Source organism: Alosa sapidissima, chromosome 8, assembly GCF_018492685.1.
Source record: "Alosa sapidissima isolate fAloSap1 chromosome 8, fAloSap1.pri, whole genome shotgun sequence".
Taxonomy (NCBI): domain Eukaryota; kingdom Metazoa; phylum Chordata; class Actinopteri; order Clupeiformes; family Clupeidae; genus Alosa; species Alosa sapidissima.
In genome coordinates this window covers 11,368,036-11,386,650 of record NC_055964.1, presented here as the reverse complement: position 1 = coordinate 11,386,650, position 18,615 = coordinate 11,368,036, and the positions used below count along the sequence as shown (strand labels likewise).

At 37.7% G+C, this 18,615-nt stretch overlaps 1 protein-coding gene across 1 annotated transcript in view; it reads right to left on the bottom strand.

Moving 5' to 3' along the window:
• Positions 1-13,939: 13,939 nt before the first annotated feature.
• The window catches only part of adamts3 (ADAM metallopeptidase with thrombospondin type 1 motif, 3), a 79,658-nt gene continuing 74,982 nt past the window's right edge, over positions 13,940-18,615 (bottom strand). Inside the window, exon 22 of the mRNA XM_042101738.1 lies at positions 13,940-17,014. Coding sequence (XP_041957672.1) covers positions 16,482-17,014 — 533 coding nt within the window. The 3' untranslated portion in view covers positions 13,940-16,481. The remainder of the gene's footprint in view (positions 17,015-18,615) is intronic.

The following is an 18,615-nucleotide window of genomic DNA, read 5'->3' as shown; positions in this document are numbered from 1 at the left end:
CTATGTATTCCTATGGGAGAAATGAACATTTTCACAGAATATGACCAATCCCTTAGCCCTACATTCAGCGATGTAAGTTTTGAACCCATTTTCTAGAAGCCACATGTCTCCCTAACATTCCGACATTGAAATTGTATTTTCCAACGAAACAAATAAAGACAAAAATAGCTTTGTTCATGATCTATCACTGTCTCCTCAAAGCTCTGGTGCACAGCCACCTGTTCTGAGAGGCTCTAGACTCAGGAGATAGTTGATGAACTAACCTAACATATTTTTTGCTAGAACTAGTAGACTACCACAAAGTTGCTGAACATATGTTATTTCAGGTTTGTTTACAACAATATATAAGTTTAACCGAAGTTCTTAGCTGCTAGCTAGCTAGCGAACATTCCCATTCACTTTCCGTTTACTGTGCTAACGTTAGCTAGCTAGCTAGCTAGCTCGGTTAACAGGGCAAAATGAAATTATTCATTCCGTGTCCGAAAGAGTGTTTCATTGGCATCACACACAAACAATGACTGTAAAATAGTATACAAAATTATATGTATATGTTATTATTGCTTATTCAGAGAAAAGTTTATGTTTTGACACGCCTATTTAGGAGTCTGGAACTAGTGCCATTTCGTTCCATTGGTGAATCGTCTTATGATTCATCTTAGTTAACTATAGAATCTTTGTCTGTAGTGTTAATAGAGCCATATTGTATGCTTAAAGCCTGAGACAGACAGTTGCTGGAGGTGATCGGAACACTTGGCATAGGATTCTAAGTGCCCTACTGTGATGTCATAATCGCCAATGTTAAGTCTATGGGGAAATTTTAGTAGTTTTTAATTAATAGTTTAAAAAGTATAAAAGTTACAAAGTTGAAAAATAGATAGCTGAAGTCACCTAAGTAAGACCTACGCAACGCAGTTTGAATGAAGTTTCTATGTTAAACGGTTGAAGCCGCATTAAACGCACAAAAAGCGTCAGCGGAATAATAAGAACATACTAGAGAATGTAATTCCTGGGAATTACGAGTGCATGAAAATGGAAAAATGGCTGCTGAATAAAATATTGTTGAATATTGTTTAAAATCTAATCCAAGTAAAAAGATGGAGGTCATATAGAGAAAAAAGTTTGGTGGGGAGTTGTAGTTGATGACAACTGACAGTTGGAATAGTTGAACATTTAAAAAGTTGGATAGTTTAAATGGTTAAATTATTTAATAGGGAATTATTGTATTGAGGACTTATTTTGAAGTTGAAGTTGGGGACAGAGGGAACAGTTGGCGGGAGTTGTAGTTGATGACAACTGACAGTTGGAATGGCTGAACAGTTAAATAGTTGGATAATGAAAATGGTTAGGGAATTATTGTTGTGAGTACTTTTATTTTGAAACAGTTGTGGGCAGAGGAAACAGTTGGCGGGAGTCATGCTGGTTTGCTGGAGTGGCCAAAATAACCTGGCATGGCCAGTAAAACCAGCAATGTAAGACCAGCAACACCACCAAAATTAACCAGCTTGTGGTGGTACAACTAGCAAAACCAGCTGAATTGGGTAAACCAGCTAGACCAGCAAAACTCTTGCGAAAAACATACCTTTATGTTATGGTCAACCTTCATAGTGTGATTAAACAAGCTCAACCAGCAAACCACCTTAAGCTGGTCAGGCTGGTTTTATCAGTAGGGATGTTATGCTTAGCTAGTTAGCTTAAGGAGAATGAATAATTGAAGACTCACTAATTCAAATCTAGTAGTGAGTCTTGAATAGTGAGTAATGAATTATAGTCTTCAATGATTCATTCATAACATCCCTAAACCAGCCTGACCAGCTTAAGGCAAAGTAAGTATAGGCCAGCACTGTTTGGCCAGCTCCAAACTGTATAGGCTAGTGAGGGCAGGGCAGGCTGATAACAAACCTGAACTTGCAGTAGGCTAGCCTAAATTATGAGAACAGCATAACTCCACCAACTCCTTGTCCTTGTTGCTTTGATTTCCTTATAATTTTCTTATACCAATAGGAAATGCAAACAATGACATGCCCAACCCTGGAACTGACTCTCTCTTTCTCTCTCTCGAGCGCGCGCACACTCTAAGTACCCTACTGTACGTTCCAAATGATGTGTTATGGTAAGGTAACATACAAGTTAGATCTTGCATGAAGGAGGGTTAGAGGACACCCATGTCCTGCTCTGCTTGTATGCTTGATAGATAGCTCCATCTCATCTCAAAGTTTCAATGCACGATCAGAATAATGGTTTCATATTTGTTAGTCAACTTTACAAAATACTTTCGGGGCTACACTCAAAACATTCAGGGCTGAAGCCCCGGCAAAATCGACTGGTTTCATGCAGTTGCTTCTGAAAGACTGAAACAATTGACATTGATTTTCCATTTTGTTGGCAATTCTTGACAACGCTGTACAGGCAGTAAAATATTTTTTCTGTGTGCATAACAGCAAAGAGTAAGATTGGCCAAACAATGTAGAGAGATTGATCAAATTATTTCCCCCACTTGTTTACTGATGTCCTCATCATTCCTGCTGGATAGAGAGATATGTGGGCGTGAGTGTGATCAATTCCATACCACAGGACGGGCAGCTCCCCCCATCTATTTTGAAATGACCTTAACAGCAAATACAATGAACGGCTTCTTGAATACCGAGAAAAATGTTGAGGCTGAAAAACAGTGGGGGGAAAAAATCAATACTAGCCTTGGCTGTAGGGAACAACAGGTAATGCTTAGTTTTCAACTGTTACTTCAAAATGAGCACCAGTTACCACTGAATGAAATGAAGACCATAGTTACATCCGCCAGATAAACATATTTTTGAAAAGAATACAGCAAATGAAAATGACATACACTAAAAACTTCTTAAACTCAAACTGGCCTATACATGGACACCCAACAGTGCATCTGAGTTCAAAGTAAGCTTGTAGAGCTCTCTATGCTATCAAAATAAATGTCATCTAAAATCTAGTGCAAAGTCTGAACAGCCAAGAGAGGGGTATTTTGTTTTACTATTCTCAGACATAATCCTGAATTGTAACTCCTTAAAAAGACACAAATTGGCTAATTTATGAGAAGGTGAGACTGCTCTGTTGGCGGCAAAATACCATGCTGCCTACCATAACACAACTCACAAATCCTGACTTGGTGTTTGTATTTCATTTCTTGTACAAATATGTGTGTGTGTGTGTGTGTGTGTGTGTGTGTGTGTGTGTGTTTGTGTGTGTGTGTGTGTGTGTATGTGAAAGTGTGAATGTGTATAGACATAACTTTTCAAGTTACTGTTCATCAATGGTTTCCTGTATTTAAATGTAATTTTCACAAGTTAAATACTATGTGTGTGTGTGTGTGTGTGTGCGTGTGTGTATGTGCATTCAATTGAGAGAGAGAGAGATACACATTTTATAATGATAACAGGTAGAACTAGAGAATGTAATTCCAGGGAATTACGATTGCATGAAAATGCAAAAATGGCTGTTGAATATTGTTTAAAATATAATCCAAGTAAAAAGATGGAGGTCAGATAGAGAAAAAAGTTTGGTGGGGAGTCATAGTTGATGACAACTGATATTTGGAATGGCTGAACAGTTAAATAGTTCAGTAGTTTAAATAGTTACATTTGTGGGCAGAGGAAACAGTTGGCAGAAGTTGTAGTTGATGACAACTGGCAGTTAAAATGGGTGAACAGTTAGGGTACTTGAAGTCGTTGCTAGGTTGTTGCTAGGGTGTCCATGGTGGCTACTATCAAAAATAAAAGAGTTACTACAGTGGTTTGCTAGTATATTCATGTTGGTTGCTATGGAATCTGACATAGATGCTTAATTTTAATGGTTGCTAAATTGGTTGCTAGGTAGGTGGTGGTTTAATATAGTAGGCTAGAGGCATAGTTGATGATAACTGACTGTTGGAATAGTTGAACAGTTAAATAGTTGGATAGTTTTAATGGCTAAATTATTTAATATAGAATTATTGTAGTGATGACTTTTATTTTGAAACATTTGTGGGCAGAGGAAACAGTTGGCAGGAGTCAGTTCATGACAACTGACAGTTTGAAAGGCTGAACAGTTAAATAGTTGGATAGTTAAAATGGTTAAATTATTTAAAATTAAATTATTGTAGTGAGGAGTTTTATTTTGAAACAGTTGTGGGCAGAGGAAACATTTTACGGGAGTCAAAGTTGTGACAACTGACTGTTGCTAGAGTAGTTATTGTGGTTGCTATGCTGGTTGCTAGGTTAATGATGTTGGTTGCTAGGTTTTAACTGTGAATATGGTTGCTAGGCTGTTGCTAGGCTACTTGTAGTCGTTGCTAGGTTGTTGCTAGGGTGTCCATGGTGGCTACTATCAGAAATAAAGGAGTTACTATAGTGGTTTGCTAGTATAATCATGTTGGTTGCTATGGAAACTGACATAGATGCTTACTTTCAATGGTTGCTAAATTGGTTGCTAGGTAGGTGGTGGTTTAATATAGTAGGCTAGAGGCATAGTTGATGATAACTTACAGTTGGAATAGTTGAACAGTTAAATAGTTGGATAGTTTAAATGGTTAAATTATTTAATAGGGAATTATTGTAGTGGAGACTTTTATTTTGAAACAGTTGTGGGCAGAGGAAGCAGTTGAACAGGATCTGTAGCAGAGACGGTTGATAAAGCGAGACGATTCATAAGAGGGTAAATTCTGGCACGTTGTGACGTGGGGTTCGAAGCTGTCACGCCCATTTAGGAGTCTAGCGGGAGGTTCAGTGTCTATGTATTCCTATGGGAGAAATGAACATTTTCACAGAATATGACCAATCCCTTAGCCCTACATTCAGCGATGTAAGTTTTGAACCCATTTTCTAGAAGCCACATGTCTCCCTAACATTCCGACATTGAAATTGTATTTTCCAACGAAACAAATAAAGACAAAAATAGCTTTGTTCGTGATCTATCACTGTCTCCTCAAAGCTCTGGTGCACAGCCACCTGTTCTCAGAGGCTCTAGACTCAGGAGATAGTTGATGAACTAACCTAACATATTTTTTGCTAGAACTAGTAGACTACCACAAAGTTGCTGAACATATGTTATTTCAGGTTTGTTTACAACAATATATAAGTTTAACCGAAGTTCTTAGCTGCTAGCTAGCTAGCGAACATTCCCATTCACTTTCCGTTTACTGTGCTAACGTTAGCTAGCTAGCTAGCTAGCTCGGTTAACAGGGCAAAATGAAATTATTCATTCCGTGTCCGAAAGAGTGTTTCATTGGCATCACACACAATGACTGTAAAATAGTATACAAAATTATATGTATATGTTATTATTGCTTATTCAGAGAAACGTTTATGTTTTGACACGCCTATTTAGGAGTCTGGAACTAGTGCCATTTCGTTCCATTGGTGAATCGTCTTATGATTCATCTTAGGTAACTATAGAATCTTTGTCTGTAGTGTTAATAGAGCCATATTGTATGCTTAAAGCCTGAGACAGACAGTTGCTGGAGGTGATCGGAACACTTGGCATAGGATTCTAAGTGCCCTACTGTGATGTCATAATCGCCAATGTTAAGTCTATGGGGAAATTTTAGTAGTTTTTAATTAATAGTTTAAAAAGTATAAAAGTTACAAAGTTGAAAAATAGATAGCTGAAGTCACCTAAGTAAGACCTACGCAACGCAGTTTGAATGAAGTTTCTATGTTAAACGGTTGAAGCCGCATTAAACGCACAAAAAGCGTCAGCGGAATAATAAGAACATACTAGAGAATGTAATTCCTGGGAATTACGAGTGCATGAAAATGGAAAAATGGCTGCTGAATAAAATATTGTTGAATTTTGTTTAAAATCTAATCCAAGTAAAAAGATGGAGGTCATATAGAGAAAAAAGTTTGGTGGGGAGTTGTAGTTGATGACAACTGACAGTCGGAATAGTTGAACATTTAAAAAGTTGGATAGTTTAAATGGTTAAATTATTTAATAGGGAATTATTGTATTGAGGACTTATTTTGAAGTTGAAGTTGGGGACAGAGGGAACAGTTGGCGGGAGTTGTAGTTGATGACAACTGACAGTTGGAATGGCTGAACAGTTAAATAGTTGGATAATGAAAATGGTTAGGGAATTATTGTTGTGAGTACTTTTATTTTGAAACAGTTGTGGGCAGAGGAAACAGTTGGCAGGAGTCATAGTTGATGACAACTGACAGTTTGAAAGGCTGAACAGTTAAATAGTTGGATAGTTAAAATTGTAAAATTATTTAAAATGGAATTATTGTAGTGAGGAGTTTTATTTTGAAACAGTTGTGAGCAGAGGAAACAGTTGACGGGAGTCAAAGTTGATGACAACTGACTGTTGCTAGAGTAGTAGAGTAGTATGGTGGTTGCTATGCTGGTTGCTAGGTTTTAACTGTGAATGTGGTTGCTAGGCTGTTGCTAGGGTACTTGAAGTCGTTGCTAGGTTGTTGCTAGGGTGTCCATGGTGGCTACTATCAGAAATAAAGGAGTTACTACAGTGGTTTGCTAGTATAATCATGTTGGTAGCTATGGAAACTGACATAGATGCTTAATTTCAATGGTTGCTAAATTGGTTGCTAGGTAGGTGGTGGTTTAATATAGTACTGTAGGCTAGAGGCATAGTTGATGATAACTGACAGTTGGAATAGTTGAACAGTTAAATAGTTGGATAGTTTAAATGGTTAAATTATTTAATAGGGAATTATTGTAGTGGAGACTTTTATTTTGAAACAGTTGTGGGCAGAGGAAACAGTTGAACAGGATCTGTAGTCTTAAGAGAGCCAGATTGTATGCTTAAAGCCTGAGACAGACAGTTGCTGGAGGTGGCCGGAACCATATGGCTCTGGCCGGAACACTTGGCATAGGATTCCAAGTGCCCTATTGTGATGCCATAATCGGCAATGTTAAGTCTATGGGGAAATTTTCAGTAGTTTTTAATTAATAGTTCAAAAAGTATACAATTTACAAATATGAAAAATACATTCCACACCTGTCCTAAGTAAGACCTACGTAACGCAGTTTGAATGAAGTTTCTACGTTAAACGGTTGAAGTCGCATTAGACGCGGAAAAGCGTTAGAAGAAGAAGAAAAAGAAATCGGATAACAGTAGATTGCATTTTCATGCACTCTAACTAGAGAATGCAATTCCGGGGAATTACAAGTGCATGAAAATGAATCTAGGACATACATAGCATAGCTTAATAAAAGTTGATAGTTTAGAAGTAGACAGTTTAAAAGTTGAATGTAGATAGTTTAAAAGTTGTTAATAGACAGATAGTTTATTGGAAGTTGATACACATAGTTTAATAAATGTTGAAAGTTTAAAAGTTATATGTAGATAGTTTAAAAGTTGTTGACAGACTGATAGTTTAATGGAAGCTCTAGTTAGAGTGCATGAATAGTTTAATGCGTGTTGATAGACAAATAGTTTAAAGGCTCTATATAGGTAGATAGTTGACAATAACTGACAGTTGGAATGGCTCTAATGTTTGCTAGCAGTTATGCTAACAAGGCTAATTATTCTGATTAAGTTACTTAGCTAACTTTGCTCATGTTTTCTAGCAGTTTTGAAAAAAATGCTAACAATGCTAACCATGTAACTTAGCTAATCATTTTTAGCAGTTATGCTAAAATGCTAACTATGTTAACCCTTTCGTGCCCGTGCCGAACATTCCATTTTTGGTGCTGGATGACCTCCTTACACAAAAAACCTTATTTCTTGAGTATAATACATACCATCAATGGGATATACATACCATTGTAATCAGAAGGGTCAGTTCTATCAAATGATGTAAAATACATATGGTAATGTTGATATAGTAATGAACAGTCTTTGAAAATCCTCTCCAAATGTATACCGAAATTTGTTAAAATTGAATTTCATTCGCATAAAAATGAATTTTCATCATATTTCTATACGAGATAGAGAAAAATATAGAGTGTATGACATGTTCAGCAATTTGTGGGCTATTTAACAAAAAAGACAGAATTGGAATATCATTAACCTTTCAAAAGTTATGATAAATTAAGTGATAAGTGTAAAAAAATGCAGGAAACGGGATTTAGAATGTTGACAGAATTCACATTCTCTTTCTCACCAAAAACATAAAAGTATGCATAAAAACTAATAATGAAGTCAGACACAATGGTTTAGATTTATTTGGTCCATAAGAATAAACCATTTATTTGTATATAAGCAAATGCTACAGTCAACAATAATGATATATAAAAGAAAAACATGTACCTTACCAGTAATACAGGAAGTAAGTATACTGTATATTTATTGAAGATCAATTCTGAAGAGACATAGAATACATTTGATTCAACAGATACAACTTCCTTATATAAATTAGTGTAATATGAAAATGATATACATCTATAAAATGTATTATTTATGAAAAGCTAGGAATACAATCAACTTCAACATCACTCAAAAATCAATGTGTCTAAACATTTGAAAGTGGATTACATAGAACAAGCCTGTTGAGAATAAACACATACACACATATAAACACAAAATCACACACACACACACACACACACACACACAGAGGAGGATAGGGAAAGGTGGGGTGGGGAACCTGAAGGTTAAACACAGAGGACCTATGACTCATAACGAAACGCATCCCCTTCTGTAGAATGCCAAATCTGACAGCAATTTTGTTTACCAAAAAAGCAGTCACCTACCGCTAAACTCCAGGCCATACAAGCTACTTTAGTGTTATTATGTATTGTTTTTATAACAAAGCCAACAATTTTTCTTTGGCTCCTGCTGTACAGGAATATGTACTTGATGAAAAGATGACAGAGTAGTAGTTGGAGCAGCTGAAGGCGAGGCTGAAATTTTGACATAAATGCCTGCCAGCTGTTGTGATAGATTTTCGCCAAAATCTTTCTGGCTGTAGCTACCAAACCTAGGTTCAACACCAGATTCTGCATTGCCAAACTTGAAATAATAAGAAACTACTGAAACAGCAATGTCAATGGAGAAAAAGTGTACACAATATGTATTTCTCATTTGGTCAACGCTCCCTGATCCCTTCAGAGACTTGGTTCCCCAGTAGCAATGGATATTAGGGAGGGAAGTGAAGTCCCATGTCAATGATCAATCCCAGAAAACTGTGAAACTCTTCTGGGGTCTCTTCGTCCCATGCCCCTGCACTGTGTCTTTGCATACAACGGCCTACTAAGCACAACCTCCCACCCGTTCCGGTTGGTAAAACCACATATGCCTGGGACAACAACATAAAAATCAACATAACAAGTCTATTTCACAGTGTTTTAGTGGCAGTCTACACCACCCTACGCACGCCACCTAAATCTATACCTTCTTCCTCCATCCTCACATGGTCTTCAACATTGTGAGCGCAAGCTCATCAGCAGTCAGCCACCTCTTCAGGCCTGCAAGGAGGTCTGTGTAGGTCTTGTCATCCTCCATCTGAAACAACAGTAAAATCATACAAATGTAATACATTTATTAATTAAAAAAATAAAATCACAAAACTACAGATGTGTGTGTGTGTGCACATACATACACAAGAAGAGGTAGCCTAAACTATTGAAGCATTTTGAGTAACTCAAAAATATTTAGAAGTATGAAAAGTCATTTTATTACACATGGGTTTAGCTACCCTAAATCTGATTGCCTGGCTGGCATTAAGATAAAGACAGATTACATTTCACCTAGTAACTAACTGCTTAAATGCAATAATGACATTTCTGACATAATATGTGATTTCACATCATGTTTTCTATAAAACTACATATTGAGAAGAGTAGAATATCAAGTCATGCCATCTTAGAAAATGTTGAGACAAGCACGTCTGATGTTTGTCATTTAGAAGCAAGGTAAAACAGTTCACTACAAACTGCCTAGCGAGGTAACAACGCGATGAGAGGCAATACGTTAATTAGCACTACATTTCTGACAGAATCCGTGATTTCACATCTTGTTTTCTACAACTACATATTGAGAGGAGTAAAAATATCGCTCAACTTATTTCATGTAAGAGAACGCAACTTAGAAACGTGGCGCCCATTGATTTATTCAGCTTTGGTATGCTATACTGACTTGCCAATATAATGCTTACCTAACAAGCAAATTGGTACTAGAAAACAAACTTACTTACAGGTTATATACTAACAGGTTTTTAAATGAAATTGTCAAATGAAAATAACTGATATAAAAAGCAAACGAGAATACTGCAAGCAGTTCAGAGTAATGCAGCTAGCTAAAGTTACATGACGATGCACTTAGCCCCCGCTATGCCATAATGTTGACGCTGATGAGAAAGCATATTACTGTCAAACAACATGATTTTATGACTACAAATTAAGATTAACCATAACTAGAAACGATGTAAAATATATATTACCTCAGTTTATCCAGCTGTGTGGTTTCCAGTCGAGGTAAACTCCAACGAAGTGCAGGTGGCATCTGGCGGTCCATGTTAAAATGTACGACTGAAGTGAAAAGTTTTTTTCACGACTCATCTTCAAGTATCCAAAACATTTCGCGCCATAAACCCCTTAACCAATCATATCAAATTGAAGCTTATGTTGTCAGCATTACGGGGAAGATTTCAGAAATAAAATCAGTCATTGGACAGCTGAGATATTAGATGATTGGTCATCGTTAAAATTTTAACGAAATTAGAACGGTCGGGCTTGTAAGGGTTAACATGCTAACTATGCTAACCACGTTACTTAGCTAACTTAGCAAATCATTGTACACTATGCTAACCATATGACTCAGCTAATTTAGGTAATCATTTTTAGCAGTTATGCTAAAATGCTAACTATGCTAATGATGCTAACTAGGTAGTGAGGACTTTTATTTTGAAACAGTCTAAGGCAGAGGATACAGTTGATGGGAGTCATAGTTGACAAACAGTTACAACAGTTGAACAGTTGATAACAGTTGAACAGTTAAAAAGTTGGATAGTTTAAAGGGACTTTTTAATTTGAAATAGTTTTGGGCACAGGAAGCAGTTGAACAGGATCTGTAGTCTTATAATACAGCCATATTGTATGCTTAAAGCCTGAGACAGTTGCTCCAGGTGGCCTGAACACCTGGCATAGGATTCTAATTGCTATTGTGATGTCATAATCTAATGTTAAGTCAATGGGGAAATTTTAGTAGTTTTTAATTAATAGTTTAAAAAGTATACAAGTTAGAAAGTTGAAAAATACATAGGCAAAGTCACATAAGTAAGACCTACGCAACGCAGTGTTAAAGAAGTTTCTACGTTAAACAGTTGAAGCTGTATTAAACGCACAAAAAGCATTAGAAGAAAAATAAGAAGAACTAGAAAATGTAATTTTGAGGAAATTACCAGTGCATGAAAATATAAACATACTGTATATTAACATAAAATGCAAAACAAACTTTTATTTGGAAACAGTTGGCAGGAGTCATAACAACTGACAGTTGAAATGTCTAAACAGTTAAATAGTTGAGTAGTTTAAATAGTTAAATTATTTAATAGTGAATTATTGTAGTGAGGACATTTATTTTGAAACAGTTGTGGGCAGAGGAAATAGGAACAGAATCTGTAGTCTTAAGAGAGCCAGATTGTATGCTTAAAGCCTGAGACAGAGTATATAGTTTAAAAGTTGAATTTAAATAGTGTAATGGATGTTGATAGACATAAAGTTAAATGGATGTTAATAGGCAGATTGTTTAATGGATGTTGGTGGATAGTTTAATGGGTGGATGAGTGAATGGTTTGAAGAGGATGAATGGATAGAAAGTTGGATGGAATGTGCCCTATATCCTTGTAGAATGGAGAGACACAGAGAGAGTTGGCCTAGTTAAGCAGAAAGCAGTTGATAACAGGTGCAATCAGTTTAACTGGCCCTTTGATGGGTCCTAGTAGTGAACAGCTGGAAGTTGATACAGGTGCAAATCAAGTTAATTAGCCCATTGTGATGTCATCAGCCCATGTTAAGTCTATGGGGAAAAATAAGCTCAAAAAGTTTACAAAAGTGAAAAATACATTCCCCACTTGTCCTTTTCAAGACCTACGTTACAAAGTTTGAACGAAGTTTCTACGTTAAACGGTTAAAGCTGAATTAGACGCAGAAGTTTGGTGGGAAGAATAATAATAACTAGAAAAGCATTTCCTGAAGGAAATACAGTGCATGAAAATGCAAAAATATGATGAGTTTATATGGTTAAATTATTTGCTTGGTAGATAAGGTTTAATATAGTTGGAATGACTGAACAGTTAAATAGGTGGATAATTTAAATAGTTAAATTATTTAGGTAGATAGTTGACAATAACTGACAGTTGGAATGGCTCTAATGTTTGCTAGCAGTTATGCTAACTATGTTAACAAAGATAATAATGCTAACCAATTTACTTAACTTAGTTAACTTAGCTAATGTTTTTATTTATGCTAACTAGCATGCTAACATGTTAACTATGTTAACATGTGACTTAGCTAACCTAGCTAATCATTTTTAGTAGCTATGCTAACTATGCTAGCTAGCATGCTAGCAATGCTAACATGTTAACTATGCCAACCATGTGACTTAGCTAACCTAGCTAATCATTTTTAGTAGATATGCTAACTATGCTAACTAGTATGCTAACAATGCTAACCATGTGACTTAGCTAACCTAGCTAATCATTTTTAAGCAGTTTTGCTAAAAATGCTAACAATGCTAACCATGTTACTTAGCTAATCATTTTTAGCAGTTTTGCTAAAAATGCTAACAATGTTAGCAATGTTAACTATGCTAACCATGCTAACTAGCTACAGTGGGTAGGAGTCATAGTTGATGACAAGTAACAGTTACAATGGCTGAACAGTTAAAAAGTTCAGTAGTTTAAAGGGTTAAATTGTTTAACAGTGAAATATTGTAGTGAGGACTTTTATTTTGAAACAGTTTTTGTCAGAGGAAGCAGTTGAACAGGATGTGTAGTCTTAATAGGGCCAGTTTGTATGCTTAAAGCCTGAGACTGGCAGTTGATCCAGGTGGCCTGAACACCTGCCATAGAATTCTAATTGCTTAACGGCCGTATTATGATGTCACAATCGGCAATGTTAAGTCTATGGGGATTTTTAAAAAGTTTTTCTTTAATAGTTTAAAAAGTATAAAAGTTTCAAAGTTGAAAAGACATAGCAGCTTGGTCCGTTTGAATACCTACGTTACAAAGTTTGAATTAAGTTTCTAAGTTAAACTGTTCAAGAGAAATTGCGTAAGGAAAAAGTGGTAAGCGGAATAATAATAAGTTGTTGTTGTTGTTGTTGCCTTGGAAGAACAGCACAGTGCATTTTCATGCACTGTAATAAGAAGAAGTTGTTGTTGCTTAGGAAGAACAGTACAGTGCATTTTCATGCACTGTAATAAGAAGTTGTTGTCATTGCTTAGGAAGAACAGTACAGTGCATTTTCATGCACTGTAAAAAGATGGCTTGAGGAGCAACACACTCTGCAACCCAGCATGAAACAAAGTTAGGTTTAGTATATTAGGTATAGTATATTGAAATATAATTTTACTATATACCTCTGGCCTCGTGGCTACGGCCGAACAACACCCGTGGGAATATCCATGACCAATCCCACTCTCACTCGTGCTATATTGCTTAAATATACCACAGCGAGACACAACATTAGGTTTAGTATATTAGGCATAGTATATTAAAATATATACCACAGCGAGACACAACATGGCGAGACACAACATTAGGTTTAGTATATTAGGTATAGTATATTAAAATATATACCACAGCGAGGCACAGCATTAGGTTTAGTATATTAGGTATAGCATATTAAAATATATACCACAGCGAGAAACAATATTAGGTATAGTATATTAAAATATATACCACAGCGAGACAACATTAGGTTTAGTATATTAGGTATAGCATATTAAAATATATACCACAGCGAGACACAACATTAGGTTTAGTATATTAGGTATAGTATATTAAAATATATACCACAGCGAGAAACAACATTAGGTTTAGTATATTCTTTATTGCTATGTGCTCCCCATTACAACAAACAGCATCAGTAGTGTACACTTCAATTGAATCTAAAAAAAGTACAAAAAAAAAACTGCAAGCAATTAGAAATGACAATTACTCTAGTCAGAGCATTAATACTTAAACGCAACGGATAGTACAGGGATACATACAGCACAATACATATCCTATACAGCATATCTGTCTGAGGCTCAGGGATTGTCAATGTAACACCTAAAATACTAGCATCCTCTTGAACTTTGAAAGCTTTGCATAATATTAGCAGCAATTCATTGTAGGCAGCAAGTCAACAACATGTATGTAAAATGAGAACAATAGAACAACAATTTGTAATGCAGGCACTGTGTATCATCAACACTGTTACATATGTACTGTATATCACCTAAGCACACCATCTATATACTCTATTTTGCATTTTTACTCCTTTAGACTTGCCTGTTGCTGGGGTTATCTTTTTATAATGCTGACATTTGGGTTCAAAGGGGACACATAGTCTACCTTCTACTTGACAGGATATCTCTGTCTGTGTTTCTGACACAACATCATTTTTTTTCCTATTTTTAAATAGCTGTGAGACAGCAGCCTTGTTGGGGTCCTATGCCAGTGATAATACCCACTGATTTGCAGCTCTGCAGGGAGACTAAGACTACAAAAACAACTGGTGAAACAGCTTTCTCAGGTGATCAAATCTCAAGTACTGAGTATGTGTCCTGTGTATAACTAAGCTCTAAAACTGCTTAAATGCTTCTAAAATATATCAACAATAACAACAATAAAAAAATGCAATCATAACTACATCGTATCATTACTCTCTGGCTTGAACCACATCCAATTTAAATGAAGAGTAGACATTCAGGAGAAATAGAAATGTTGTCTGTATAGGCTCTTCACAGACCTTTTTTTTTGTGTGTGCTTTTGGCAGATGCTGTCATACATTGAACAGAATAGGAACTTCAACCCTCAATAAATACTTAAAGTTCTCTATGTACAAGAGCTATACAGTCGCACTCTTGGAGTGTGCACGGCTGAACGGTAACTTCCATTGAAATAGAAAAACAAAATGGTTTTCTTGTTATTGCAGTCAGATGCATTGTGGTTGTGATATAACCCTTGTTAATAATAATAAATATCCTTCTTAGCCTTATTCAAAAGGAATACAAAACCAGCATGATGGTCAGTGAACCATGTTAAACATTCACGTCTTTTGTTAAGTCCATCTTTTGTATTTGTTTCACGGAATGATCTAATATACTCACGTGCCAACCTGAATGTTTTACGGTTCAAGTGTGACATTGACTGAGCACTTGATACAACTGGAAATACGTTTCCTTAAAAAAAACTAAAAAAAAATCAATACAGTACACCAGTAGAGGGGAATGGGAGAGTAGAGAGGCTGTGGTAACAGCTGATTAGTGTACCGGCTAGATGTTGCATGAGAGACAAAACAATATGATATAATCCAGGCATTTCTACAGTTCACGCCAACAGAACATCAAATTGAATACTGTGGAGCTTAGGATACCGAGTGGAAGTCTGTGGTGCTCATTCAAGAGGTAATCTCTGCAGATGCTTATAGCCTGTTGGCTACCTATTAGAACTGTGTGTGTAGAGTGTATAGAAAATTAATGAAACTCTAGACACATCAATGACTTGTGCCAAACACATCCACATGTACTTTTCCACATGTGTATGTGTGTGTGTGTGTGTTATTATATGTGCGTGTGTGTGTGTGTGTGTGTGTGTGCACATGCGTGTGTGTGTTTTATTTAACACTGTGGGGCTTAGGTGTTCTGAATGAACTGAGGTACACATCATTCAAGAGGTACTCTCTGCAGCTCAATTAAGATCTGACTTCAGGAATGACCAATACCATGACAGATTTAGTTGAAAATGTGTTTGCTAAAAATGTCTGCATAGAGAGCTGTTTTACATATGTATAAAAAGCACCAAATACGTGACTGCTTTTAGTATAAAATCCTCAGCTTAGTTTTTTTTTCTTTAAAATAATACTGACATTTTACATATATAGTATTTACAGGAAATGTTTATAAATATCTAAATCTGTCAATAACATAGGTGAGCGCCAGTAAACACAAAAGTAACTTAAGTCTCATATTCTAAACAACCAGAGCCATTTTCCTACTGAGTAAGTGAAGCCGATGTGCAAGCCCAAGATGACCAAGCAATTGGTAAACGGACACTCCAGATTTTTTTTGCCACGCCTGTCTCATGTTGCAGAGAAAATGACTCATGTTTAGACCATTTCTGCGAGGGGGGTTTAGTTTGGGGCACTGCGTGTGTATGGGATTGGGGTCTATGATCTGAAAGTGAACCAGCACTTTTCTCTCTCTCTCTCGCTCTCTCTCTCTCTCTCTCTCTCTCTCACTCTCTCTCTCTCTCTCTCTCTCCTACTCTCGATCAATCCTAATCTCTTGCGAGGGCCTTGTGCAGTTAAAAACAAATGCTGTACATCTACTCAAAAGAAAGAGTTCAGGAGAGGCTGGCCACCCAGCTTCACCGCTGCACTTCGCTGAACGCCGGGAGCCGCCGAATGTCCGTGCTGGGGCTGTCCGACCTCCTGGCATTGTCACCGCCGCCGCCGCCGCCTCCTCGCTTCCCGGCGCCGTGCGTGTTGGGCGGGGCGGCCTGGCTCTTGCTGGTGTGAGGTGCCGTCTGCCGGGTGGCCTTGCTGCCCTCGGAGCCTCCGCCGCCGCCTCTTCGCTGCGGTGGGGGCGTCGGGCCCGTTCTCGGGGAAGAGCGTCCGCCCGCGTTGGTCCCCCTGGAGGAGGTGGAAGAGGTCTGACGCGGCGGAGGACCAGGGAGACCGGCGAGGCCCGCGAGGCTCCCGTTGGCCGACAGCGTCTCCAGGAGCTGGGAGGCCGAGCCGAAGCGCACCTCTTCCTCCCCCTCGGACAGCAGTGGCGCCAGCGTGCCGCTCCGCTTGCTGCAGGACTCGCAACACAGCTTGTTGTAGCCGGGGATGGAGCAGTAGCGGGCCAGGACCTCCATCTGGCAGAAGATGGACTTATCCCCGGCACACAGCTCATCTGCACACAGGAACACAGGAAGACTCTCAGCTGCTCTCTCTCTCGTTAACAGAGACAGACACATCATATTATGTTTAGTAACAGCTGGTGGGAACAGCAGGGATTACTGGCCAAAATGACCGTTGCAGGGTTGATAGTACAGTATAGTCGAGGTTGGAGCATATGGGGTGTAGGATGTTTGCCAAATAAAAATTAATCAATTGGTGTCAACCTGGAAAATATCAGTTATCTGCACATTCCATTTCTCATGCCCTGCCGGACCAGTTGGGTGAAAAGATTAGTGTTAGTCACACTAATCTCACTCTCACTCTTCCTCATGCTGAAACATGAACGTACATAATTGTCATCATTCCTTGCTTCTGTTCATGGTAGTGATGTGACTCCAACACAGAAATTTCCTTTGATGCTAAATTAATCACTGTTGCCAGCTGATTGTTTAACTATTTTTGTCATTGTGTTTGTCATTGTTTTGTCACTGACTGACACTGAGCTCCTACAGACATGGTGTGACAAATCCACATCGGGGATACAAAACCATAGTATGAAAGGACAGCCATGTACCTGGCCTTCTAATAATGCATGTTTGAGTGTGCATTTAATTGATAAGGCAACTTGGGTGTTGGGTATTCTTTATGGATAATATGCACTATAATGATAGTACTAACTAAAAATTATTTTTCTTCCAGTCAGTTTATCCAGGAGCAACATATCCACACTGATAAAACAAACAAGACAAAAAAATCACATCACTCTACTGTATGTTATTTTGACATTGCATGCTAATTCCAGTATAAATAATAACTTTCTCTTTGTCTAACTCTGCTGAACGAGATCTGTATTTGTGGACAACTAATGTGGCCAAACCAAATCTAAACATAACGGTTTTTGTCTGTGTACACAGGTGGTGGAGATAAACAAAAGCGTCTCTAGTGAAATAAAAAAACAGCTTTGAGAGAAACAAAGGCCTTCCTGTGGCTCCTGATCCAATTAAATGACATACTGCCTACAGAGGCAATCATGGGGCTCGCTTTTCTCCACTACCCCCATACCATCCCACACTACATGATGGGTCGCGGAGGCCTCTTAATTAATTTCCATCGTAATAACTTTATTCCATTAGGCTTATGCACCATTTGTTCCCTGGCAGGGCCCCTGGGGTCTTTAAAGTTTGCTGATGAAAAACAGACGCACATGAAGCACTCTCTGGAGAGTGGTTGATCACTCCACTCGCCCCCGAAAAATAAATAAATATATACATAAAAAACATTTAATTCTTCTCTCAGCTGGAGGGGCTAAAATTAATTAATTTACTGTGCATTATTGTGTCCACAAAGAACAAATGGTATGTGTGAGAGGTAGGGGTGAGAGTGCGCCCTATATTTCCAATTAATACAACTCTAAATGGAAGGGTCAGAGGGAGGGTCTGCAGGACAGAAGTTGTACTCTAGATGCTTTTATTCCTCAGGTTCAAGCACACAAAGGGCTTCAGGCAAAAAGGATTCCATTCAATGTAATCTAGTGAGGCTAGTGTGGGGTAGAGGCTAAGCACTCCAATGGATACTTAACTGTAATAGCTTTCACAGCTGCAAGGTAAGGGAAGT